Source organism: Pezoporus occidentalis, unplaced genomic scaffold (genome assembly GCF_034315485.1).
Source record: "Pezoporus occidentalis ecotype Australia unplaced genomic scaffold, CSIRO_AGI_Poc_V1 ctg13, whole genome shotgun sequence".
Taxonomy (NCBI): Eukaryota; Metazoa; Chordata; class Aves; order Psittaciformes; family Psittacidae; genus Pezoporus; species Pezoporus occidentalis.
In genome coordinates this window covers 7,448,288-7,475,153 of record NW_026913103.1, presented here as the reverse complement: position 1 = coordinate 7,475,153, position 26,866 = coordinate 7,448,288, and the positions used below count along the sequence as shown (strand labels likewise).

The 26,866-nt window shown below is 38.7% G+C and overlaps 1 protein-coding gene across 3 annotated transcripts in view; it reads left to right on the top strand.

Moving 5' to 3' along the window:
- The window catches only part of IBTK (inhibitor of Bruton tyrosine kinase), a 57,926-nt gene extending 51,870 nt beyond the window's left edge, over positions 1 to 6,056 (top strand). For all 3 annotated transcript variants that reach the window (XM_062608266.1, XM_062608267.1, XM_062608265.1), the window contains exons 27-29: positions 2,606 to 2,674; positions 2,773 to 2,905; positions 4,698 to 6,056. In XM_062608266.1, the coding sequence (XP_062464250.1) occupies positions 2,606 to 2,674; positions 2,773 to 2,905; positions 4,698 to 4,823 (328 nt within the window). In that variant the 3' untranslated portion in view covers positions 4,824 to 6,056. The remainder of the gene's footprint in view (positions 1 to 2,605; positions 2,675 to 2,772; positions 2,906 to 4,697) is intronic.
- The last annotated feature ends 20,810 nt before the right edge of the window (positions 6,057 to 26,866 follow it).

Below are 26,866 nucleotides of genomic sequence, written 5' to 3'. Positions count from 1 at the left end.
TTTATACTTTCCTCTGGTGTAGGCTGTCTGTGTTTCCACTGTTCGTATTTGTCCTGTTTGAATTCCAAGTCCATGTAGGACTTGTTCATTCCTGCCAACCTTCTGCCATGCTAGTTGACTTAAGGCACATTGAAATGATCTGGTTTTGTGTTTGGAGGAGGCACTCTCATCCTTTTTTTTGCAATGTTGGAGATAATTCTTTGTTTTCTCTGAGGAGATGATCAGTGGAAGATTTAATATCAGTTATTCTCTGCGTAATAGAATCATAGAATATAGAACATAGAACAGTGACAATTTAGTGTTCTTCCTTGAACCTACAAGACCAAAACTAAAAGCTCATCCAAATAAGCTTTGTCCAGTGTGGGATATGTTGGTAAAAGTATTTGTTTCAAATGGAGACAATTTTTCCTCAGCCACATACTTCTGATTTGTTACTGAGATCAGTACACCCTGGATTCTCCTTTTTCTCTTCAAGCTGAAAAACTCTCAGCTTACAGCTAACTACTACAGCCTTCACTTCAGTCTTTTCTTTTGTACTTCTGAATTTCCCACTGCTGTCTTCCGTAGTCGTATTGTTCATTTTTATCCTTTGCTAAATTAATAGCATCTCTTAATATTGTTTACTGGTTTGAGCTTTTCCATTTATTGCATCCATCAGCAGTACCTTTGTTATATTTCTTTTGGTTAACTTATTGTCTAAAATAACAATAAACCTAGCTGTAATGTGAGTAAAGTAGTATTTAGGTAGCAGAGCTATGAGAAACTTGTTTAAAAAATAGTAAATTTGGTTATGTGGACCTTGACTCAGTGTTTTACAGAATTCCCATTATTTGTTTACCACCGTTATCTGTCATGACCCAAGACCTTTCTTAAATCAAATAGGATTCTCTAACCTGCCAATGGTATTCTTTTGCCAAAGATAAAAGAGGGAAAAAAAATTGCAAAGTACTGATTTTTCTCACTTTTTTTTTTCTAAGTGTTCTTCAGCACCTATGGAAAAGACATTGTGTATTAATGACATCAAAATAAAGCAACTGAAGCTGCATAAATACTCCATCTGGAGAATGGTACACCAGATTTCACCAGTCTTGGCATGCAGCTGTTGTTTCACGTGTCAGGTTCTTTAAAATCTCTGTAATAGTGGTTATCTGGAAATTTCCAGTTTGGAGAGCACCAAACACCTCTCTGGTTTCCTCTCCATACAGTGTACCACTGTCTGACCTGTCAGTGTCTGATATGATCACCAATACTGAAAAAGGAGGGGAAGGATCATCCTGACTAACATGAATGTGCTTTCCGGCAGAAACACAGAGTTCTATTCAAGGGAGTGACACTGTAGAAAGCCTCTTTTGAAATCCAGTGTTATGCCCTGGCAGCTGTTTCTGCAGATACATGTATCTTTTCCCAGAGCAATTAAGTTTGTGTTCATTCTGTTCTTTGAGTAGTTAGCTGTTTGGTGGGCAGTTATGTTTTATGACAAAAACCTGGGCATGGTTCATTTAAATGCCATTTTAATGATGGATGTTGCTTTTCAGATTTTTTTTCCTTGAGATCTTGCCATCATTGCTTAGTGGTATGAATATAGTTTTTGTTGACCTTGGAATTGTGTTGTTCTGGGGAAAATATTCCAGGCACAGAGCTTAGCAGTTACTGGAATTCTCCTAGCTTTCTATAGATTTTTCCTCCTTTCCAAGAGTTTCTGACCACTAACAGAAGATTACCAAAGCCATTAAGAAAATTGAGACATATATTGAAACACCCTCACGAGGGGTAACACCCTCACGAATTTTTTACAGTGCCATAGAATTACTTAAAGAAGGCTGCTAGCATTTCATAGTATGTTGTAACACTTCTTTAGAGTCCTGGAAGTCAGATGTTGCCAAAGGTGGATATTAAATAATGAGAACAGGTCCCTGTCTTCCTACTGAGGAGGGGGTTTTCTGACAAATACTTGTCTCTTAAAGCATACAACATACCAAGTGCAACTTCTTTTTATTGAGAGGTTAAAATTTTGCAACTGAATAAAGTATCTTCCTGTTGGGAACTCTGATATTTCATGTTTTTTTTTTTTAAATTTTTTTTTAAATCCTAGCTTTATGCTATTTGTATGAATGTGAGATGTGGTTGCAGGATGTGTACTGGATATCCATCATTTCTGAGCTTACACTTGAACAAATAAGTTACTATTGCAGCACTGTTTCTTTTGCATGAAACACTTAATTTGAAACAGGACAGTTGTTACGGTTTCTTTATATTGCAGACATCTATAGTCAGTGATGTTAGTGCGTAACTCAGTAGACTATATATGATTTTTTTACGGTTTTATTTTTTAAAAACGCCTTTGTTCAAATGTTCAAATGTTATGAAATGCCACAATTAATACCCAAGCTGAAAAACCGTTACATTCTGGTAGTCAAAAATGAGCATCATTGTCCCTTCTAGTCACTGTATCACAGTTAAGACAAATTCAGCGTTACATCCTAATGCCTTTCTTCTGGAAAAACCCTACCCATTTGTAATTGCCCATAGTAAATTTGTCCTTCACAGATGATGCAGGAAAATGCTCTGTCAGTGACTTTAAAACTCCTTTCCTATGTTTTTCCAGGAGCACCACTGGAAGTAGCCCAGCCCTAGAAGACCGTGTTCTGGATTCTCCACAGCTGGAGAGTCATAAGTATGTTTGACAGTATCTTAGATTCTGGAGCTTGTTTTCTATGTGTTGTACTGACCTTGTTCTTGATGTTGCCTCATAATGTCATTTGTTTTTTTCAGTCCTTGGTCAGCAGCATCGCCAACTAGCTCTCCTGTGATAGCACCTGTCATGTTTTCAGCTATCGTAGAAGAAGAGCTCCAGCAAGAAGCTGCCCTTATTAGGAGCAGAGAAAAACCTTTGGCTTTGATCCAGGTAATGCGCTAAGTTACTACAGCTGTGAAGTAACACAAGGAGTTTCCACTGGCTGTTTCAGAAATCATTTTGGGGGATTAATTATTGATACACTTAGTATCATTGACAAAATTATATTAAATATCATTTAATAATAACCTCAAGTTGCTATTTGATAAGGTTGCTATTTGATAAGGTATATCTATATTAAAGACTACTGAGTCCATGATAATGCATTCAGAGCATCAGAGAATAGTTGAGGTTGAGAGGAACCTCTGGAAATTGTCTAATCCAAATCCCTCCCCTACTCAGATCAGGGTTCCTTAGAGCAGGTCGCTCAAAGCTGTGTCCAGGCAGCTTTTGACATCTGCAAGGGTGGAGACTCCTTGGCCTCCCTGGGAAATGTGTTCCAGTGTCTAACAACTCTCACAGTAAATAAGGTTTTTATATTTAAATGCAACTTGCTATATGTCAGCCTGTACCCATTGCCTCTTCTCTTGTCACTGGGCACCACTGAGAAGAGTGTGGTTCAGTCATTTTTATTCTCTCCCATCAGGTATTTGTACACTTTGATAAGACCTCCCTAAGCTTTCTTTTCTCTATGCTAAACAACAGCAATGAGCTCAGCATCTCATATATCAGATACTCCAAGCGTTTAATCATTTTTGTGTCCCTTCATTGGACTGTCTCTGTTATGTCCATGTCTGTCTTGTACTGGGGAGTCCAGAAGTGGGCCCAGCACTCCATATGTCTCACCAGTGCTAAGCAGAGGGAAAGATCACCTGTCTCAATCTGCTGGCAATGCTGTCCCTCACAGAGTACAGAAGGCTGTCACTCTTCTTTGCCATACAAGCACATTGCTGCTAACCTGTGCACCAGGACCCCAGATCCTTTTCTGTTAAGCTTCGTTCCAGCCTGTTGGCCCCCAGCGTGTACTGGTGCTTAGGGTTATTCTTCACAGGTGTTGGACTTTGCATTTCCCTTTACTGAACTTCATGAGACTCCTTGTAGCCCATTTCTCCAGTATGTCTGGGTCCCTCTGGGTGGCAGTGCAACCATCCAGCAGCGTATCAGGTACTCTTTCCAATTCTGTATTGTCTGCAACCTTGCTGAGGGTGTACTCTGTCCCATCATGCAGGTAATTAATGAAGATGAACAGTACTGTTCTCAGTTTTGGTGCTGGTGACTGGCGTCTAGTTGGACTTTATGCCACTGATCAGAAACTTCTTGAGATCACCAGTTCAGCCAGTTTTCAGACTGCCTCACTGGACTTCTTTCCAGGGCCATATCCTATGGGTTTTTAACAAGCAGATCCCTGAACAGATGAATTATAGTCTTCTGTTCTGAAGTCCCAGGGTGTTATGCTATTTGTCTTGTTCCCATTGCTTGGAATACTGAGCTACACTATTTCGTGGTCACTGCAGCCAAGGCTGCCCTTGACCTTCTCATCCCTGACCAGTCCTTCTTTGTAAGTGTGAGATCCAGCAGAGTGTCACCCTTCATCAGCTATTTGGTCATCTGTGTTAGGAAGTTTTCACCAATGCATACCTCCTGGAGTGCTTGTGCCCTGTTGTGTTGCTGGGTTGTGTTGAATCAAGCCTAGCAGGGATCAGAGTGGCTCCGGTTTCCCAAGAGGACAGGGCCTGCAAACATGAGATTTCAACAAGGTTCTGAAGGAAGGGCTTATGTATACTTTTTCCTGATTAGGAGGTCTGTAGCAGGTATGCATTCCAGACTAGTAAAGCCAGTTCATAACTGCTGCTGGTTTAAATGTAGATCTGAAACTGATATACATGTTCTCTTTTCCTTCCAGATTGAGGAGTGTGCTATTCAAGATTTATTAATCCACTATGAAGCTTTTGACAACCCTGATGAATTTGTGACTGTTGAAAGGGCTCCTCAGGGACCTATAGCAGCACCTATGTGGAATAAGCACTGATTTGTACTTTTCACAGTCCACGTTGTATGTGCACTCTGAAGTTCTTGTTATAAGTAAAATGGGACTGGAAGAACAGGAATCATGTGATCTTTAACATCAGCATTAAAACACTGCACATAGTAACTAGGTATTTGTTAGAGAGAATGGAAATAATGTGCTCACGGTGTCCTTTACCCACATATATATTGTATGTATGTTTTGAGAGAATTTCCTTGACAAGACATATTATTAGTAAAGTTACATGAAACAGTAGATTGGAAATGTATTTGCTAATCTTAAATTGTGAGGGGTTTTTGTTAAATTCACAGGTGGCTGAAAAGTGAGTGCTTATTTTGTGATTTAATGTGGAATTGAATGTGCAGAATTATACATCTTCAAAGTTTGGGGCAGGAGTGGTTCTTCACAGCTTTCTGGCAAATTGGGAATATTGGATAAACTTTGTATTTGAACTTCATGTAAAAGTACAGTTTGATAATGCAGTTTTCCTTAAGTTATGTATGCAAGTACTGGTTCTCTGACTCTTGTGGCCAGTACTTTTTACTGTCATGCTCCACACTGTATCCAAGTGCCCTGCCATTGCCTGCTCTCAGTTGAGTTATGCATGTTTTTCACTGCTGTGGGACTGGCCTCTGAGCAGTCAGCCCTATTGTAAAGTAAAGCACAGTTGAATAGAATGTGGTGACCCTTAATTAGCTCATCTGTAGTCTTATTCTGGTAAATATGGTACAGGTTTTTAGAACCACTGTGTTTAAGGTACAATTCACTTGAAGTGCTGAGGAAATAAGAGCTGTGTATTTGTTACTAAAGCTATGGGGGTGAATGCTTGACTGTGGAATTTGCAAATACCTAACCTTCAAAGATTATCATAGATGGCTTTCAGTATTGTGTGTTCCAAAGTTCTCTGTGCCTGGTTTAGACAAATGTATATGCATATAAAAAAAAGGGGAAAAAAAAAGTAGCCTTACCTGAAATATTCTGTCTAGTTTGTCTGTTTGTATAGGTGTGCTTGATCTTGTACTTTTTCAGTAGTGTCAGTACTCATGAACTCTGGAGAACTGGAATTGAGCAAGCTACAGAAAATGAATGTAGAGAACTGATCACTGTGTGATAAAAGAATCTTGAAAAAAACCTATGTAGATATGTCTGACAGTTTCAAGTCAAGCTACACAAAAAAAAAAAACCAAGAAAATTGTAAACAAATGCAATAAACCATAAAATCTTGATTTACACAAAGCTAGTATACTTCTATGTGCTGGTTATATATAATCGACAATTTAGGTAAGTATAAAGTTAGCTAAAATTATTTCCTTTGTGTATGAAACAAGAACTGCAGGCATTTTGAAGCTACACAGGCAAAAGAAGATGTAGCTTTTAATTCTATTTTAAATTCTACTGGTGATTTATTCCCTGTACTGATGAGAATACATGCAGTAAGTGCTTTACTTGATGCACTGCAGGGCTGTAGGACCTGCTGAGACTATCCTGATTTAAAGGAAAGTGGGCTGTTCCAGGTGTTGAAACCATTTTGTTCTCAAATATAAAATTATTGTAAAGTTGCTAATCTGCTTTTTTGGTTGGTTTTTTTGTTTGTTTGCTTGTTTTCCTTAAAATTGATTAAGATACTGAATTGGCATGGCTCAAACTTTACAAAGAGGGAGAACTTCTTGATTTGTGATTTGTGGAAACACCATGAGTTTGTCATAAACATTAGTTTTGTGCAAGTGCTTTGTCTGGGTGGCTCTTTGGAGGGTGTTTTTGACTGGAAATACCAAGTCAAAACCAGGTCCCTTTATAGGATCAGTACTCTCACAGAGTGGGGCAACAGAGTCCAACTACAGCTATGTTTTTTGAGAGGAAAGAAGATCCAAGAATATCACATAGTCAGAGTTAAGTGACAGTTCAGAACAGATGACACTCCTTGATCTTGATTTAAGTGAGTTCTTTATTGATCTGCAGAGTTGCTTTAAAGTTAAAATAGTTTTAATGTTGAGGTCAAGTCTTCTAAATCTCGTGTGAGCTTTTCAGATAACAAAGGGAATAAGACTGTTGAAACAAAACATAGCTAAGCTTTGCATAAAGGATATTACATGCATGAAAAATGGATAAGCAAGCAAACAAAGTTTATGTAAGAGTAGGCTTACAGTCCCACTGCATTGGCTATCAAGTTACAATGTACAGCTTGGGGAAAGCTGGGATTCAGCTCTCCTCTCTAATAAAAAAGACATTGTTTTAATGAATTGTTCTCAAGTAAGAAAGTAAGCAGATAATTGATCCCAAAGCTTTTTTATCATTCTGAATTTCTTCTCTGTCCCCTTTTCCCTCCTTCTTCCCCTTCTTGTCCTTTAAAATTAGATGCGGAGAATGCAACACCTGGGCCTGGATTCTCAACTTATTTCTCACAGTTGTATTGCTTATAGATCTGTCTTCTCGTATTGAAGTGCCATTAAAGTAGAAGATGTCCATCTTCCTCATTTAGTCATTTTGTCATCCTGTAATTCTGCAGGAGTATGTCATGTAGGTTTGCCAGCCAGTGAGCCCTGACTACAAGGAAATAGCTGTCTTGTAGGTTATGTGGTTCAGGGTAGGAGGATGACAGGTGCCCTGTGCTTTAAGCACAGCAGTGGCATCAGGTATGTGAGTCTGTAATTCCTGTATGGTAGGTGGAGAGGTCATGAGAGCTGCACAGTGAACATGAGCTACCTGCTGCTGTTCAGCTGTCTCCAGTCATCGTGATTCACCAGCTGTGACCACCTTGCAGAAGCAATAGCTTCTAGGGCTATTCTTTGTATAATGTTACAGGTTTGCTCTGGAGGGGACCCTACCACTTTTAAGTGTCATAGATGGCAGCACAGTGCTTCAGGACGTGGGCTGTGCTTGTGCCGTCTGGTGATGCAACGTCTGGATCAACTGGTGGTACAGTAGCAAAAAGAAAAAAAAATAAAGAATGTAGTGAGTGTAAAGTTGTCTGGTATTTTCCTTATGTGCCTGTACAGATGTTTTTGTTTATCCTGCATTCTGTATGCTGCTTTTATTGCAATAGAATGGAAAAACATACAGGATCTTAGTCTTTCTCCCACTGTGTATTTTAAGATTTACAAGATGCGCTGCCCATGTTTGTGCGTACTGTGGAGGTGAAATCAAGCTGTAAGACTAGGTACACAGCGGGGTTTTCAGGATCACGTCTTTGTATTCCACAAATAGCTGATGGCATCTGGGCTGAAGGAGAATGTGAGTGAATGCACGTGTGCATAGCTGTAGCTTTTCATTTGACTTGTGTGTGGTTGTAGAATTGAATTATATTGCACCATTTCAGCAAACATAGTTAATGTGTTATCTCTTCTCTCCATCCATATGTACTCAGTGGTTGTGAACCTTTTCGTCTGAACTTTATCTCTGCACTTTGCAAATGTTGACAATTAAGCCCCACCATATTTGGGCGGTACAGTAACTGCAAAGTGTTATCCAGCTTCTAGGATACACACAAGTAATATGGTTAGTTTAAGGTGAAGCAGCAGAGAGAGAGGGAAATGGCAAATCAGTATGAAAAAATAAAGCAAGCATGAGCCTAACTTGATTGTCTGGGGAAGGGAGAGGTATATGATTGCTTTTCAAAGCACATTAATATTATTTAGTATGTGTGAGGTTTTGGAGCATCCCATCCAAACTGGGCAGGTGACACAAGCAGATGGGTGGAAATTGCACTCCCAGGGAATTCTCCAACTGATGGCATCCAAAGGGAGGTTTGGGTTCGAATTGTGAAAACTTTGTGTGAGTTGAAAGCTGCAATTGTTTATGCTGCCTAGTTTCCAACCTCTTTGTTCCTGGAAGCAATAAGCGTAACTTTTACTTAGTCCTGTTCTCTCTGTTCCTTTGCAGTTAAAGAAGGAGCAGCAACAACTGAAGGCATAGTATTGAATCTTTGGTGGACAAGGAGACGTGAAGATTTATGTAATACTGTGCAGTAAATACTTATTCTGTGAAGTGCTGTTGGGTATGTTAGAAACTCACCAATTGCTGCAGAAATTGTAAATAGGAGTGACGTGTGTGTTTTCAGTTTTTACTGGAGTGGACTATAAACAGCATGCAGAGATTCCTAATGTAGCCATATAAAAGTCTTCCCTTCATAGAAGTCATTAAGCCATGCATATTTTTACATTGTTCAGAATCTGAAATTACCACTTTAATTTCAGTAATGTCCAAGTTCATGTAGTTCTGAAGCTGAATTTAATTTCTCCTGGGTTGTGCTTTTATACCTCACGAAGCATAGATCACGAGCAAGTCTCCTGCTTTAATGATAAAAATTTAGCTCATTAAGGGGATGAGGTTTAAAAAATTCCCCCCAGAAGGAGCTATGTGGAGTTAAGATTCAGAATAAGTACTAAAAAGGGTTTATTAAAACACAGTAGCAAAAAAAAAAAAGGCAAGATCACAGGTACATACTGGCTCTGAGGTGTGTTTCTTCTTTGTGACAGTAGTGCTGATAGCCTTGGGCACAGCAGTGCTGGATGTTTCAGTGTTCTCTATTGACTTGTGAATATTTCAGTAGTTTTCTTCTGAAAGCTATGATGCTTTCCTACCCTGGGTATATCCCCACCACAGCTTTATAGACCTCCTTTTTTTATTCCTGTTTTTCTTCTGCCTTAAGTGTTCTGCAGTAGTGTTTGCATAATGCAACAAAGGTTTTAAGTTCATTGCAAAATAAAGGTAAGTGCTGACCCGGTGCAAGTGTTTTTACATGAAGTAACTTTTTTACAACCTGTTACATGTTTCCTTAGATACATCTTTACTAACACTTCAGCACCTTGCAGAATGCTTGCTGTTTCTCAGCCTCTGCAGAAGTAGACAGGAGCAGATTTCCCTATCTTCCCCCAAGCTTGCCAAGAGGCAGTTGTGGCAACATGGGCTGAGCACAAAAGCGATTTAAAAGTGCAGGTTACAAGAACTTTTTTCTGGGTTTGAACATAAACAAATATTTTCCTCTTGTCACTATTATCTTACTAATGAATATTTTTTTTTGTTGGTGTTTGTGTAGCACTGTGTTGCTGAATCTCAGTTGCATTATTTGCATGCATAAGCACCTGCATGCAAGCACACAGGCATGTACACACATGTGCAGACACAAAAACCCACCATGAATTTTTTAGGTGATGTCTCCGTCTGCTGTAAACTGAGCCACAATTAGAAAAGCCATTGGAGGGTAATGAGCAGCCTTAAAGCCACCACAAGTACTATCAAAATGCTATTATTTTGTCATGGTATACTGATATGATGAATGAGAATAACGAGAAGTGTAGAGAGATCTGCTCTGATTAGGCATTGTGTACTGGCATATGAAGAATCTACTCCCACTTCAGTTGAAGGAAAAAATTAGGTTAACTCAAGTAGAAGTAGGGTTGAGTTACACATTGCACTGTTATTTACACGCTTATTTTCAGCAAGGACAATGTGATCACATAAAAATTGTTGTTAGTGTCATTGTCTGTTTCATTTTTGTCAGTTCTGACATTTGGGAAGAAGCAGGAACAGTTCCATGTTTTCATTCTGGAAACATTACTAATAGTTCTTAGCAGCTGGAGGAGATGCAGTTGGTAGGGCAGGAGAATACAAACACATTACAATTGAAAGACTTATTATAGAGTAAAAGCTGATGATCTTTTATTTATTGAGAACTAGTTAATCAATGTCCATTCTGGAAGAAGGCAGTCTTTATGAATAGAAATGTAATGTTTAACTTATTAAAAGTGGCATCACTAAGCTCAGGGTTGGATATTTGCAACACTGCTTTGGACTCTGAAGCAACATGTTGACATCCAGCAGACTCACGAACTGGCTTTTTGACCCTTGTTTAAATATTTCTAACATTTTTAATAACATCTCTTTTGGGTTCCACTCCTGACAGTGTAATGATGATTAATTTCAGTGACTAGATGTTAAATTCCTTTTAGCCTTATTGGGCAGTTCTTGGGGAGAGAAGCTAAAGCTGAAGTTTTGTGAAGTTCAAGTGTGAGGCAGAGCTGGAAAATTAATCCATCAATTCCTATGTCCTTTTGAGCTGTACACAAAGAGTATTTCTCTTGTGGTTTCCCACATTCAAATCAGATATCAGTTAGCCAGCCCTACTTTCTCAAAAGTATCTGTGCCTTGACTATCTCCATAAAGTATGTCTGCTTCTTCATGTGCTCTCCTGTGGTGATGCAGCTGTGGTACAGTTCAGCAGTGTTATAGTTGTAGATACAATATGTTGAGCTCCAGCCTTTGCAACATTCCTGGTGTTCTATCAGTTCAGCACATTTTGGATCAAGGTGAGAGGGAGAAAAAAATTAAAAATCAAGTTGCACCTATTTTAATGTGTTACCCAAGATCGCCTGAAATACTGCCTTGCAGTAATAACATTACCAAGGACTGGGTTAAGGTTTACTGATATTTTGGTTGCAAGTATAAATTATATAGTACCAGAATGGTATTCAATGGCTTGAATAAAAGCAAACAAACAAAAAAATAATCCCAGAAGAATTGTTTTCTTATTAAACCATTCTTGGTCCCTTGACATGGAGGTTACAGTGTCTCTTGGGCAACTGTTTGGAGGTAAGTACAGCTAAGCATAAAAGAGCAGGATGGAGAGCTGGCTGAAACCAGGAACTGACTCCCTTCTCATGTAACTTCATACACTCACATTCATGATAGAAAATGCTTACAAATGAGTAGAGTAAATTCCAGGCAAAATTGACTCTCATCTGCGTCTAAAAGCATTTCAAACAAATACCTTATTGCACAGACTCTTTCAGTTCCCTCTTGTTCTGTGTGAGCCAGAAGTGAGACACAAGAGTGCACTGCCCGGGTCCTATTTCTTCTTGTCTTAATCAAGTAACAAGTTCTGAAAATTCTTTGCAGTTTCCTTATGTAAGATCATAGAACCCTGTACGGAGAGACTGCATAACTTGTCCTTTTGTCATGTTTATTTGGGACAGTAAATTTAAAACCTAATAATATAGCATTAGGGTAAATTAGCTGACTTTTTTTCTGTATTTGTCAATACAAAATTATCTCTAACCTGGAAGAAACACAGCACTCTCCAAACCAATGGTACTTCGCAGAAGTGCTCAGTCCTTCCACACTGAAGGGAAATTAGTAAAAAGCTCTTCATATGTATCGGTTTCTCCCACTGGGGAATACGGATGCTGACAAAGTCTTTGTATTTCCTGCAGGTGCAGATTTCCTGGGCACTTTGCAGCCACCTTTCTTCTGAATGATCAGTCTGTTCTCTCTCTCTGTAGACGTGCTGGAGCCAGTGAGCTCCATAGATAGTATATGTTAGTCTTCATGTCACATGTTGAAATAGTTTGGCATTAATGCTACTGAAGGAGGAATTCTCAACCTCAAAGTGCACTTTTTTTTTTCCATTTTGAAGCCACATTCTTTAGGATTTTAATAGGAAATTTGGTTTTCCTCCTGATGTGACAGTGAAATGGCAGCAATGTGTAATGCACATATCTCTACACACTCACTGCAAGACAACAACCAGTTTGTGATACTGTTCTGCTGAAATGCTGTTGGGTTTTCTTGTTTGGTTGGTTGGTTTGGTTTTTCGGTTGTTTTTTTTTCCCTTTCTGTAAAGATGTTTCTGGGACCAGCAATACTCTACAATCTCAATTTTTAATATTATTTCGTGCTTTGGAGAGGTAGAGCCAAGTAGTTTTGAGCAAAATCCCATTTCAGCTTTCTTTTGTAACCTGCTGCTAGTGCAGTATTTCTTTGCCACTTAGCTTGACTTCTGCAATTCTCATAACCACTTATCCAGTGTCCTGGGCTGAATTTGGCAAATCTGTCTTTTCAGAAAATGGCAATATCCTTGATGGTGGCTCTGACTTTCTTGATGTTCCACTGTGCCTTTAAAGTAATGCTTTCAAGATGGCTCACCTTGTTTCTGCAGTTCTTGCCTTTATGGGCACAGAGAAGAATAGAATAACTCTGTCCCCTGTGGTTGGTCAGTCTAACAGAATAATGAATATGAACACTTGGATACCTCTGCTTTATTTTCTTATTTTCTTCTGTGCCTGGCTTAAACACAATTAGGCGGGTGGTTGGCACTTTCCATTTGACATTATTTAGTGGTGGTCTTGGCAGTGTTAGGGTAACGGTTGGACTTGATGAGCTTAAAAGTCTTTTCCAACCTAAACAATTCTATGCTTGCAAGTTGAATGTTCTTGTTCAGTTGATGTGTTTTCATAAGCAAAGCCACTCTGCCTCAGCAGTTAGCTAGCTACCTCTCAGTCACTTTAATGAAATACCTGTTTTGGTTGTGATATTTTTTGTTAAAAACTAAGAGAAAGAAGAGGGAAAAAAAAAAAAAAGCCTCTCCTCACTGGTGAGACTTCTGTCAAGCAGACTTTAAGATGTTTTTTTCAAGTATTTCTTGACCATCTGTTGATAACGAAGCTGATGTGCAATCCAGCAGCTCACTGCATTTTGCTGGAGTGATACTTCTGCTCTGCCTGGCTGATCTCATGCTGTATGCTGATTGCCTTTTCATTCCCCACTTTATTTTTCAGGATGTGGTAGCTGGCTTCCAGCTCTTATCAACATTTCAAGTTACAGTGTGCTGAAGCAGTATCCTGTAGAAGCTTATTCCATTTGTTGTCTCAGGTGGTGAATGTACTTGGAAGTCTTTGAGAAAATATCAGATAATTTTCAATCCTAGTGATTATTGCACTGATAATGCTAAAAATGGATGTCTGCAGTAGTGCTTTTTCTTCTTTAGAGTCAGTTATAAACAAGTGTGTCAGTTAGGAACTTGTGACTGACTCATAACCATGCTGGTTTGATTCAATTATACATATACTTGTTGTATGCCTTAAGTTTAGTCCAAGTTTATGACTTTTTCTTGAAAGCTGTGACTTTTTCTCCCTATATGAAATTTCAATCTTTACATCTTCTCATGTCTCAAACTTGTTTATAATAAAGATCTTGGTCACATCTTATTGTACACTTTTAATTTGCACTATTTAGTATAGACTTTAGCATGAAAAAAAGAAAAATATGCTGATTCTTTCTCTTTGGCTTCTGATTTCCTGTTCATTTATGGCTGGTGTTTTTTTTTTCACTTGGGGCTGACAAATCTGAACTTTTTATGTTTCATCAGTGTCTTGTATGATAAATCTCAAAGTCACTGTCAAGTGAATTGTTTCTGAAACCCTTGACATAATGATTCTCTGTATAAGGTTTTTCCATTAAGTTTTCTATACAACGTTGCTGGATTTTTTTTTTCTTGTATTCTTTTTGCATCTTGTACATTTGCTGTTGACTGAGTGGGGGTTTATATTCCATGTCACTCACTTGTCCCTTTCTTGTCAGCTATTGCCTTTTTCATTTCTGTTACTGTCCACCTGCTCATCTCTGGAAACCAGGTGCTTAACAAGCCTGTCATTTATTTTGTAGCTTGGCAAAATATTATCATGTGTCTCCTTCAACTTCTTGATAATATTGTTCAGAAATACATTTCATACATGCCTCTGTGTGTGTGTGTGTGTGTATTTAAACTGCTTTTGGGGAAATCTCAAGGTTTCCCTCCCTCACCCCCTGCAATCTCCTGGCTTATTTAAATACTTTGGCATTGTGTAGCAGCATTTTAAAAGTGCTGCTCCTTGCTCTGCTTCACTTGGTTTCCTGCTCTCCTGTCCTCTTTCTCTCTTCTTACTGCAGTTTCGTAGTGTCTCTCAGTATCTAGGGAAATGTTACTTATTAAACATCTTCCCTTTAAAGTTCATCTGCTTGGAAACAAGAATATGATCTACCAACAGATTCTCATTGCATATTTTATTTATGCATCCCTTTGCAATTTTCATAATAACTGATTTCAAGACTGTTTCCATGATGTTGTATCTCAACTTGTTTCTAGCTTTGCTTCACCATGAAACCAGAATTGCCCTCCTGCTTTTTCCTAGTGTTTTTATTAGATGTTGATGCAAACAGTTGTCTTTTTTAGCCCATATTAAGTTGCTTTATATTTCTAATTCAATTTAGTAACTAAATGGATTTTTACTATCTTTTCTGTGCTTCTGCAGGGGTCTGTAAAATTGCAGTCAAACACATTTTTGGGAACAGTTTTGTGTTCCCGCAGTATTTTGCTAATCCTTAGCCAGTGCATTGATCAAAGCCATTTGGTACCCACCTGGGATTCTCCTTATCTGATACACTTTACACTGTTTCATACATATGTTTTTAGCAGTTAGTGCTAGTGTTTTAAGTAGCTTAATTAAATATCTGTGAGATCAAATTAAAATAAGTGAATGAGAGTTGAGTAAGATAAGGTAAATCAATAGCGGAACTCTGTCAGCTGAGCAAAATAAAAGTAATTCAGTTACTTCTAGCAGAAAACCACTAGTACGAAGCCTGATTCCTGAATCCTGACTTGTACAAACAGATGTAATTTTGGAGAAAGGGCATGCAGGTTTTTGTGATCATGCACCAGAGGATCATGCATAGAGCTTGCTGTGGGAAGCAAAACAGCACATTTCTGTCTTGGAAATGGTGTCCAGCTGTGCTACATGGTCAGTTCAGGGAAAGATCTCTGCTGAGTTGTCTCTTCTTGTGGCCTTTATGAGGCTTTCTCACATGCTATGTGATGCTTTAGAAGAGGTCAGAAAAGCTGCTTTGGGTGGCATGGTAGTACATTGTTCCAGTCCAGGAAGAAACAGAGAAGCACAGAGGACTGCAAAAGGTGAATGAAAGAAGCACTAGTGTAGCCTTATTGGTTGTCAGCAAGGCTCATGTTTGAGATTTTTTTGACCTATAGATAGATGGAGGCTGGTGTCAAATCCTGTAATGTTTTTGTTTCCTCTCATCCCTGTTTTTTTTTTTTAAAACTATTCTCTACCTCTTGTTTGAAACTATCCAGACTATTTTTTTTCTTTCTTCTTAAAGTCCTCTTTGAAATGCAGATATTTGGGTGCCAGCACTCCATTGAAACCATAGTAGAACCAAGCGGTGAGAAGCTTTTTCATCTAACTTGTTGACATGCACAATATCCCAGTAACCCTTCAACCTAGTTTCAAGACTGAGTGCTTATGTTTGTCTCATTGTCCCTACTTTTTCCATCATCACTGTTTTCTTGGGTAATCTCTTATGCTGATGCGTGGCTTTCATTTTTAACTCTGTATGTATGATTTCACGTAAATGTAAATATATAGAGTCAAATATTAGATGCTTACACACAGGGTGCCTGTGTTGTTCAGAGGTGACAGTGGGCTTTTGGAGCACCTCCTCCTATGTCTCTGCAGTAAAATTATACCTATGATTTGCCTTCCTGTGCAGGTTTTTTTGCTGAAATGGACACATTTTCTTTCAAGAAGCATTTCAGGTGTAGAAAATGTCATCACTGAGGAAGGCCTGGAAAGAATAAAGTTGTTCAGCCTTAAGAAAATAATAGTATGGATCTTCCAAAGCAATAGGCATATACCGCGTGGGGCAAAAATTATCACTTGTTGATGTCTGTGGTGAATAAAGAAGAAATAAACTGGACTCAGCTTAAACTCTTGAAAAATCCTTATAATAGCAAGTACGGTGATGCCTTGCCATGATCTCCCTAGGCAGTCTTAATCACTGAAGTCTAAGAATAAGATGGATGAAGGCAGGTGTAACTAATCCCAACCAAGGATAAGGTGAACTAGGTACCAATCCGAGACATTTCTTCCATTTCTCAAGCATATCCCTCCTGCTTAGTAGCTTGCCTGAAACCGTGACCAACATCCTCCTAAAAAGGAAGTACTTTTTGCTACTGCTGACATCTGTATGAAACAGAGACCTTTGTATAAAGACAGTTATTATGAGACAAGGTTCTGCATTAAGAACTGTTATTACTGCATTGAACTTTCAGTATTTTTAGTGAGTTCTTATTAACAGTTGATATTGGTGAATCATGCAGCTAAGCACTCAGACTTGCCACTTATTAACAGCAATGACAATTTTTTCAGACAAATTATTTTGGAGTAATTGATAACAACCCCAGAGAGCTATCAAATCTCAACAAGTCAATGCTTGAAGGAAAAATAATTAAAGAACTAATAGACATCAAAACATAAATGTCATGTGCTATGGCTGAATAATAAGGTTTGACTGACTATCAATTTTTACTACTCTGAAATGACATTTCTTTAAGCATAATTGGAAATTATTTCAGTGTGTTTTCAGCAAGTGGATTTTAATATGCATCTGTGTACTTGAAGTGCCATTCAGAGCAGCTAGAGCTTGCGTGTTGTCTCAATGAAAATAACATACTAATGCTACTGTGCCTTTGTGAATTTGTGTAAAACATCCATTTTTAAAAACCCATTATGTTCTTAAAAAAGGGTGATGGTGATTTGGAAATTCTAGTAACTAAAGAGAGAGCCAGATGCTTTTATCTTCGTAATCAGAAGGATAAGTGTAGCACATAAGTGCCTGGCTTTTAGTAGAGATGTACAACAGCAGTATTAATGTGCAAGTAAGTATGAAAAAGTAAAGGAGGTTGACGCAAATACCTGATTGCATCTGCTCTACTTTACGTAGTTTATAGCAACTGCATGGTCTCTTTAACCTTGATCTTCTTCATATGGTGTCCCCAACCCCCTCAGTTCCTGAACATCTATTATTGGGCACATTCTAGCACCTTCTTTTGTGTCAAATCATCTACAGAAGCAGAAATGAAGCCATTCTGTGGAAAGAGTCTGGAGTGCTGAACCTCTTAAGTACACATTATCTATGGGTTTCAGATTAATTTAATCTCCCCCAAGTAAAATAGAGGGCATGAGACTGTTTTGGTAAGAAATTGCAAGATTTTTCAGAGTTTATATTTATAGAACATAATAGTTGACTTTCTAGTGACCTTTGCATGAAAACAAGCAATAAAAGAAAAATCTGTGTTTAAAACACAGTGATCAAGTCCCAATCAGACTGTATTGCTGTATTTTTAGTTTAACTGCATTTCTTGTGGTGATGGTTTCCCGAGCTTTTTGTACTTCTTAGTAGTTATGGTCACCTCAGTCACAGCAGCTGTAGCCTGGCCAACTTTCTTTTTTTCTGTTATTTGTTTTCTTTTCTTTTTTATTTCCCTTCCTCCCTCCTCCCCCCTTTTTGGATGTCGCTGAGGAGGTAAAAAAATGGAGTCTAAGTGAAGGAAATAAATCGTCATTTCTTGAGAAAAGCAAAGCAAAGTTGAGCAGGCACTGAAGAATGCATCATTCCAGTTTGAGATTTCTTGGCCTAGACACCATCACAAGAGAGAGACAATATGCGGCACCTGAATTTAGTGCTGTAGGCTCAGCTGTTACAATATAGTATTAGCCCACTATTATATGATCAATTTGTGCTTGATCTCAAAGTGGATGTTCTTGTGAGATTTAGCAGACCTCTGAATTGGGAGACTTTACCAATGAGTCTTAGCTGTGAATTTGGAGGTAAAAAAGAATTTGGGGTTGGGGCCAGAGTAGCAGTCCTGTGAAGGGTCTGAGTCTCTGTGCCAGCACCACTGACACACATCAGTAGGACTGAGAAATCAGTTTTCTTTTAAGAAGCCCCTTTCTCTGAAGTAATGTTGTCCTGGAAGCACAGCGATTAAGCAGGGTCTTTTTTAGACCAGCAAGTGGATGACACTTGCTCCTTGTCCTCCTGGTTCACAGTGCCATGGGGCTTTTCCTCTGCTAATCATGATTACACAGCATGTTTCTTGAAGTTACACCGCTTTCAAACACAAGGAAGTAATGTGAAAAACAAGAAGGCTTAAGGCTAGATATTTCAGAAATGCCAAAGGTGAAAATCCCTGCCATAACAGAGCTGCTTTTATGGCAATTTAGCAAGTGGAAATGAGAAGGAGAGCCAAAAAGGCTTTAACAAGTTAGGTCTCCACAGACCATGAACAAACAGTGTGTTCTTGGTCTCGAAACTGAAATAGAAACTGGCTCAAACTAGCCAGTGCTGTGCTTTCCCTCATTATTTCTCCTCATGACATACACGCACACACCTTGAAAGTCACCATTGTAGTTAATGCTTGACCAGTGGTAAAAGGCGTAGGCTTAATTCATAGCCATACCCCCTAATCAACAAAGGAAAGATCCCAGACAGTCTAGTGGTTAAGATGTGGGTAGCTGTGCAAGCTGTACTGGATAAAGATTCTGTGTACTGGTATTAGGAATCGTTGGAAATAAAACTTGCATATCTTTGATCATTGTGGATGAACACGGTCTGAACACATTTGGCATCTATTTCTGGTTTAGCCTGACCATGAACATTACCCGTGCTATTTAAACCTCTCACAGTTGCTTTTCCTTTTTCTTCCTGCTGTATTTTTTCCTCTTTCCTTTCTCTTATAATTTCCTGTCATCTCATCATTGCATGAAATGCTTCTTCATTGTTTTGTTTTCCGATTGAGACAAAATAATCTGTAATATTTGAAGGTCCCTCCTAGCTTCCTCCTTGCTGCTTTTGTGCTTGCTGTATCTGATGTCTCACATCCCCAGTCTCTCCTCAGCAGGTATGTTTGAGATTGTCATGATTATTTGACATAGCCAAAGTGGTTTTACTGAATCTGAGGCAGTCATATAGAACAATAAGGATTACAACAATTTTGTGGTGTGTACAGAGACTGGTGGTAGCTGTCTGGAAAACAGCCTTTTTCTCTGCAGAGTGCCTCAGGGTATTGTGTCACAAAATGTACACCTACTCCAGAAATGTTACTCTGTAGGGCGTAGCAGCTGGAAGCCATAGCATGTTATGGCTCTTTTCCTGCTCAGGTACTCTCTGACTGGTCTATAGGTGGTGGTTTGCAGCCAGTTACCTTATCATGAAGAGCATATGGAGCAGTTTGAATGTCTGGGGGAGAAATATTCCTTCTTAGCTTTTATTGCCAAATTGAGTGACAACATTCCCTAATTATGCGTGTGGCAACTTGTCCCCAGCTGCGAGTTCAAGGTGAGCAGCAGCCTCTGCATGCACTGATGACCGTGTTCCTCAGAAACACGGAGTGGGGAGGGACAGTCCCAGGAAAGAATGAACTTGTCTTTGGTCCATCTCTGGCATGATGTACCTTGCTTGTATCTTGCCCTCATCACTTGCTCTGGGCAAGAGTGGCCACGCTTAGGTCTGAAGATAAAGTCAGATTTCTGGAATGTTTCATGTCATGTGTTGAGTTAAACCACATCAAACTGCGATTCTGAAAAGTACAGAATAAGAAAATGCTCCACAGATAAGGGCCAGGTCTGAAGTTCTGATTGGTTCCCCTGGGTTGCTGAGATGAGATGTGCATCTCTGAGTTTGTCTGTTACCTCTACCACATGAGGAACTGTTAGCTGTTTTCCAGTCCAGCTATCCTATTTACATCAACAGGGTAATATCCTATCAGTCACTTGTGTGGGCTTTTATTAAAATGAGCATTTCTGAAAAAGTCAAAATACTGAGTCATACCCACCTATAGTGGTCATGTTCATAAACTGCCTTTTTTTATTTCTTGACTGAAGTGTATTTTCTGTGCCTTATCAATTGACTGACGAAGCAAGCTCTGCAGCATAACTATTTCCTTGCTACAATATTCCATGCAAATGAGTACTGAAACAGTATTGCCTGCTTTGGAGTCAGATTAATCTTGCTGAATCTCACGCAATAGCAAGCCATCAAACTCTCTCCATGAAATCACTGTAGGATTTCTACCACTTAAAGAGAGAAGCCAGAATAGCTTCACAATTTAAGGGGAAGAATTTGTCCTCCCACATAGAAAGACTTGATTGATGTACACTTTGAGAACATTTTTTCCATATGGATATTAGCCTTACTTTAACATGAAAGGTAAGAACACTTCAGGCCATGTATTTGCAACCATTATCTCAGTTAATTACCCATCCAAATGGAAACATTTAAAGATAATTCCCATTTTGTAATCAGAGATATTAATCTTCTTCTTTTCCTGCACAACCCGCAGCTTGTAGATTACTTTAAACTTTCTTTGTAGGTTTCTGTCACACAATTTAAGAATCTTTCATTTCCATATCAGATTTGGTACTGTGTGGGAAAGTTTCTGTGTACATGGAGTGGGTGCTTTGCAGTTGCCTGAAAGCATGCAGTGATAAATTACCAATGAGTCTCAGTAATTTCAGGTCTATCTACTGTTGATAATGCTGGTGGAGTGAATACTGAAGGAAAAGTTTATCTTTCCATATAAATGAAAACTAGCATGGAGAAAGGTGTGCAATTGGCAGCCATGTGTAGATAACTTCTGCTAATCTCCTTTCCAGGTCAGTTATAGTGTTCAACACTGGGTAGTGTCACATGGAACTGGAGATATCTTTACATTCTTAGTCCCTCATCAAAGGTATCTTTATGTTCTTCTTCACCAGTCAAAGATGTCTTAAACTCCATTGTTTGATTCTATTCTGATAAAGCTGGATTTCTCTAGTGCCTTGTATTCAGATACCACCAAATAACAGTTCTTTTTATTGCATTTAAAAGGGCCTATTCAGTGTCAGTATTATTAAGTAAAACACATTGTGAAATGAGTATCATTCAATAATTACCTAACTGTCTTTTTGGTGTTTTGCTGCTTCTGCTGAAGTGCTCATTTTATACTACATTATTCACTACCTCATATCATCAGTGACTGATTCAACATGACATGATGACAGCCAATGCTTTGCTCCCTACCAGCCAGTTCTACCACTCATGAATGCTAATAGCAGAACTGTGAAGTGACTTGTGGAAGAGGGGCTTGGGTACAGCCTGCATCGCTGCAGGCATCTCTCAAGTATTCATTTTTATGAGGTTGCTTAGGAAGTGATGAATTTCAGATGCAAAAGGATGTTTTAGGGGGCATTGCTACTAAAGCGTGCTATGAGATACTCATGAATCTTTCGATTGCTTTGGGGCTGTGTCTAATATCGTGAGTCACTAACTCGAGTGTAGAATATTCTAATGGCATATTAAAATTAATGAAAAAATACTGGGAGATCAGAAGACAGCCTGAGCACACCAGTAATTCTTCCACTTGTAATTTTCGTGCAGTAATGGATAACTGGGCACTGAAGGAGTTAGTGTCAATGAGACAGTAAAATTCTCTTTCAAGGCATAAATGTTTTGATTTATTTGACCCTTCCTGTAATTTGCTTTTTTTAAAAAAATAAGTAGCTCCTATTTATTCACTCATATTATTTTGACTTTGGTTTTATTTTCATCTGAATACCTCTGAGTTCTATCAGGTTTAGTAAGTCTTTGCAGCAAAATAGAGAACATTTAATAAAAACCTATCTTATTATTAGAAAATTATTCAGACACAATTATTGGAGATATTGCAAACTATTTGTCATAGAAGATATTCAGCCTCTCACCTGAGGCCCCAAATATAGAAGACTGACCATGTTTATATCCTTAAATCAGATCATGCTGCCATTCAGTGTGACTGTGGTATGCAGGATCTCAGAGTTTACATCTCAATTCTACTACATTCCTTCTCATTTATGTGAACTTTCTTCTTATCGTGATGTTTTCAAGATGATGTCTATGTTCTACATGTCATATCCTTTAAAACTTATCCTACTTTCAAAAAATCTGTAATAAACAAGGAGTTTTTAAAGAGGTTTCTGAAATACCAAGTCTTCCTGTCAACCCAAGACCTAAAACGAGTCTATCTGAAGATAAATCAGCATAGAGAGGCAATGGCAGAGGAAGACATCATAACAAAGATGAAGAGAATCTTTATTTTGGAGGCTGGGTGGCTCTGAAACTGATATTTTCTGGGTCTTCAAAACATGTTGGCAAATCAGAATTGTCAGGTAAGAACAAACATACTAAAAATTGGCCATATCCTTTGTATAGCATCAGTTGCCTGTTTTGAAAAATAGCTGCATTTCTGAAATTTCCAAAGCACCTTTGTGGGTCCTAGTCCATATTCTGAATGCTCCTCATGGGGCATGATCTTCTAGTTGGATGCCCATTTCAAAAGATAATGTTTTAGGAAACCTTCATGTGTGTGCAGTTTTGCGTTGCAGTAACTGGTAGGTGGGATTCCTGTGAGTGACTGCTGAAAGAATAGAAAGGCTACTTAACCTACAAGAAAGAGGCTTTTTGAGAGGCTTGTTTCTTTAGATTAGTAACTACTTTTCCCTGGAGTTGAATCTGTATGCTTCTGGGCTACTTGAATCCTGAAGGAATAGATGTAGATGAGGTATTCATTTGGGGCAGAACATTCCTTTGAGCAATGCCAAAGCAGACCAGTTTTACTTATCTAAACCGAGTAAGCTACAAAGGGTAGAATCCAAGTTAACATTTCGCCTTGAAGTTACAGTTACTATAAGGCAAACTATTATTATTATTATTTTATTCTATTCTATTATTTTATTTCCTTTCCTTTCCTTTATTTTATTTATTTCTGAACTCTAAAAGATTCCATGGCAAAGGAAGAGCAGTTTGACTGCTGTTAGGCCTTGAGCATGTGAAGAATGAGGGCCATAGTTCTATGGTACTGTTCAGCATCTGTGCGTGGCTAGAGGACTTTATATTGCACACAATGTGGGCTCCCATCTCAGTCCACATTCAGCTCAAAATTCTCTGGAGACTTGCATATACAACACCTAGGACTTTCTTGTTGATGCTTGTAGAACTTTACACATTGTGCCAAAAATGCCTGGTGCTAACAAAAAAAACGCGTCAGGAATCACTGCAAGTGCCTGCAAAACGCAAGACATGCTCTGCTACCATGACTGCTGGCTGAACAGATTTAGTGAAGTTGTGAGTGTATTAGAGGCCATAACTTTTGGAGAATCAGATTTCTCTGGAGTGTTCAAAAGTTTATTGTTTCAGAAATGCTTACGGGTATTTATTTAGGTAGAATCACCTGTCCCTGCTGTTGCATCCATCTGCATCCAGGTGCATATTTTTAAAACACAAGTCAAACAATTCAGAGACTAGAAATCCAGGTCAGAGTTGACACCCGTGTAGAAGACTCCATTTGGCCTGTGAAAAATCACACATCATTTTGGTTTAATCATCAGTTTTTACTGGCATTCAAAAGCTCTGTTTGTTCTGCCTTTCCTGGTTCCACTGGTAGCAGTGGTCTTTTCGTGCCTGTAAGTCTGGGACATGAGATGATTGTGTTGATATGACACACTTCCTGGTGAAATGTAATTTGTTATGTTTTTCTAGTATTTTCTTTTTTCCTGAAGAGCTGTAATAATTGTCTATTAAATAGCCATGAACCACATCTGGTTAATATACTTTGATTTTTAATTAAGAAAGGTAATATTCCTGCAGCGGAAGAAAAGTCATCCCTGGTCCTCTGTGTTGGTCATCACTTCTGTCTGTAATTTTGTTTGTTTCTGAAGATTCTGAGCTTTAAAAAATGAGTAATGTAAAACTGTGTGCGTCTTTGTGAAGATACACGAGAAGAAGTAAATATACTTAGTATTTATTGCTGGCTGGGATCAAACATCTAAGATCATAATATGGGCAAATGTTCTCTGAAGAGCCATTTGAACAGGAATAAATTTCTTTTAAATAACAGTGCAGCCATTCATTCATAAGAAAGGTTTTAATGACCTCATAGTCTCATTAGAAAGGCTTTGTCTCTAACCGGAATGCTGAGCTCACCTAAGGTAAACATAGTTTATGATGACAAATGAACAATTTTGCTGGCAGAAATTCATGGCGTTGCAAGTACACACTAAGCAATACATATCCCAAGTGCTTTCCCTCCTCATGATATAACAGAAAAGCCATTATGGTTTTGTCACTTACAAAAGAAATAGATCATCCCACCCACACCCTGGGTGTGATGAAATTTTTACCAGTACAAAACTGGTAAAAATTTCTATGCAGACCGGGGATGATACAATTAAAGGAAAACAGCTCCATGTATAGAGGCAGGTATACTAGTAATGAAAGTACACTTTTGCCTGTGTGAGACAGGAAAAAACATATTTATACAGTTTAAAAACGTATAGGAAAGAAAAAAGGCTTCTTGATTTTCTTTTCTTTTTTTTAAGCTATAACTAAACTAGTTTGATCTATAGATAATTCTTTGGAAGCACTGACAAAGTCATGAGTATTTTTGTTGAAAGATACTTGGGATACCCATTATTTGATTTGGATTAGTGGACCATAGAGATCCTTTCAGTGTGTACCAGGCAGGATCAAACAGAGGTCATTAAGGAGTCTTTGCGCTATCCATAAACCATAGCATAATGAGGTGAAATGTGTGTGTCTATATTTATTTACCTGTGTTATATGGTTCAAAGAAAGGCCCAAATAATGTTTTCCCTAGTCTAAGAGGTAGCTTTATTGTCCTCCATTGGAAAGTTCACGTTGGTCCAGGAAGCAGGATTTGGACTTCGTTTTGTTAGAAAAACATGGTTTATTGCATTCTGAGTAATTTCCGTTGGCAAAAACTATGCTTTTGAAAGAAGGGTAAATAATGCTTTGTGGAGCTTCAGCACCTCTCAGGGGAAACCTATCTCTCTTCATTAACTTACGAAAACATAAAACTAGGAAATGTAGCTGTTGCTTATGTGTGTATTGTTGAATTATTGTGAGTACAGATGCTGGCTGTAGCTTTTAACAAGTATCATCTTATCTCTGTTATTTATGTTGATACGCCACAATGCTCTGGAGACTGAAGCACTGAGATGGGGTTTGAAGTAAACTACTATTCTGTGTGAAAACAGGAATTAGCAGATTAAAGAGGGACATCCTCGACTAGATCAGGCTGCCCAGAATCACATCCAGCCTGGCCTTGAGTTACGGACGTGTTGGTCTAATGTGTCTGCGCTGGTATCGCTGTTTGTACTAGCTCATCTTGCATTTACTGCCGCGTGCATCTGGTAGTGTTATGTAAGCACTTATGCTTGTGCTGCTTGGAAGACCTTCATTCCTCTATGCAAGGAAACAAATTGCAGGTATAATGATTGCTGCAATTTTGGACAAAGCCATGTGGCAGGACTAAGTGTGATATGTATGCATCTGAGCCTTCTGCATACCCCACACACTGTGGAATTAGTTTTTGTTTTATTTGATAGTGGGAACTGGCAGAAAGCTACAAGCACCCAAGCCCAGGAGTTTAGATTTTAGATAGGTTAGCTACTGTGAAGCATAAGTTGCTGATGACAATTTCCACTCCTGGTCAACTATTTTCTTTTAAAGTCAATGAGCAAGTCTGGCAATGGAATGATTTTCTTCCTTATTAGAAAATGTGTAAGTTCAGGAAATCGTTAGTTTTGCAGTGTTGTGCTGTTTAGGAAGCTGCATCTCTTCAATGCTTTTGGCACTATCATTTTGAGTGGATTTGTTTCTCGTGGTGAATGATGATGGTTGCTCCAGTGCACAAATTTAATGTGATACTGAAGTCTATGTCTTCTTCACAGTAAGGATCTTGTCTTCTTTTTGCTTGACTGCAGATGAACAGATACACAGTTGGAGATATCCACAGAGTTTTGTACATATGAATGGGGTTTTGAAATAAATCACATGAACAAGGAGCACCAGCGCTGCGAAGCTGCGTTTTCTTTGGCTACTCCACCAGTATCTGAAATGCAGTTTAAGCCAAATATCTATAGGGATGTTCCTGCATGCAAAATATGGGCTACTAGGACATGGGCCCTTGTTGCTGTGTCTGTCCAGCAACAGGACAAGCCAGCTGCATGATTTTGTACACTAATTGCTACTTGTCTTGGAGAACTGGGGTTAATTAGCAAGTGCACCATTACTTGGTTTTTGAGACTGTTGAGTCTTAAGACGTAAGAATGCCTTGCCTGGCAGATGATACAAATGTAGGAGCCTCATGAGATTCTGGCAGTGGATTTGTGATGCTAACAAATCACTGCACAGGGAATAAGTAAGAAAAGAACCAAAATGTTCACTAAGAAGCCATGTGCGGAAGGGCTCTATTGGACTTGATGGACCTGGTGTGCTCCCTGCTGTTTCTGTCATGCTGTGTGGCAGAATTCCTACAAAAGTCCTCTGCTTCTTAGCTCTTAAAGTGGATGTAGCACTTAAGGTATTTGTCAGTTATCAGCAGGTAGGTGATGGGCAGCGAGATG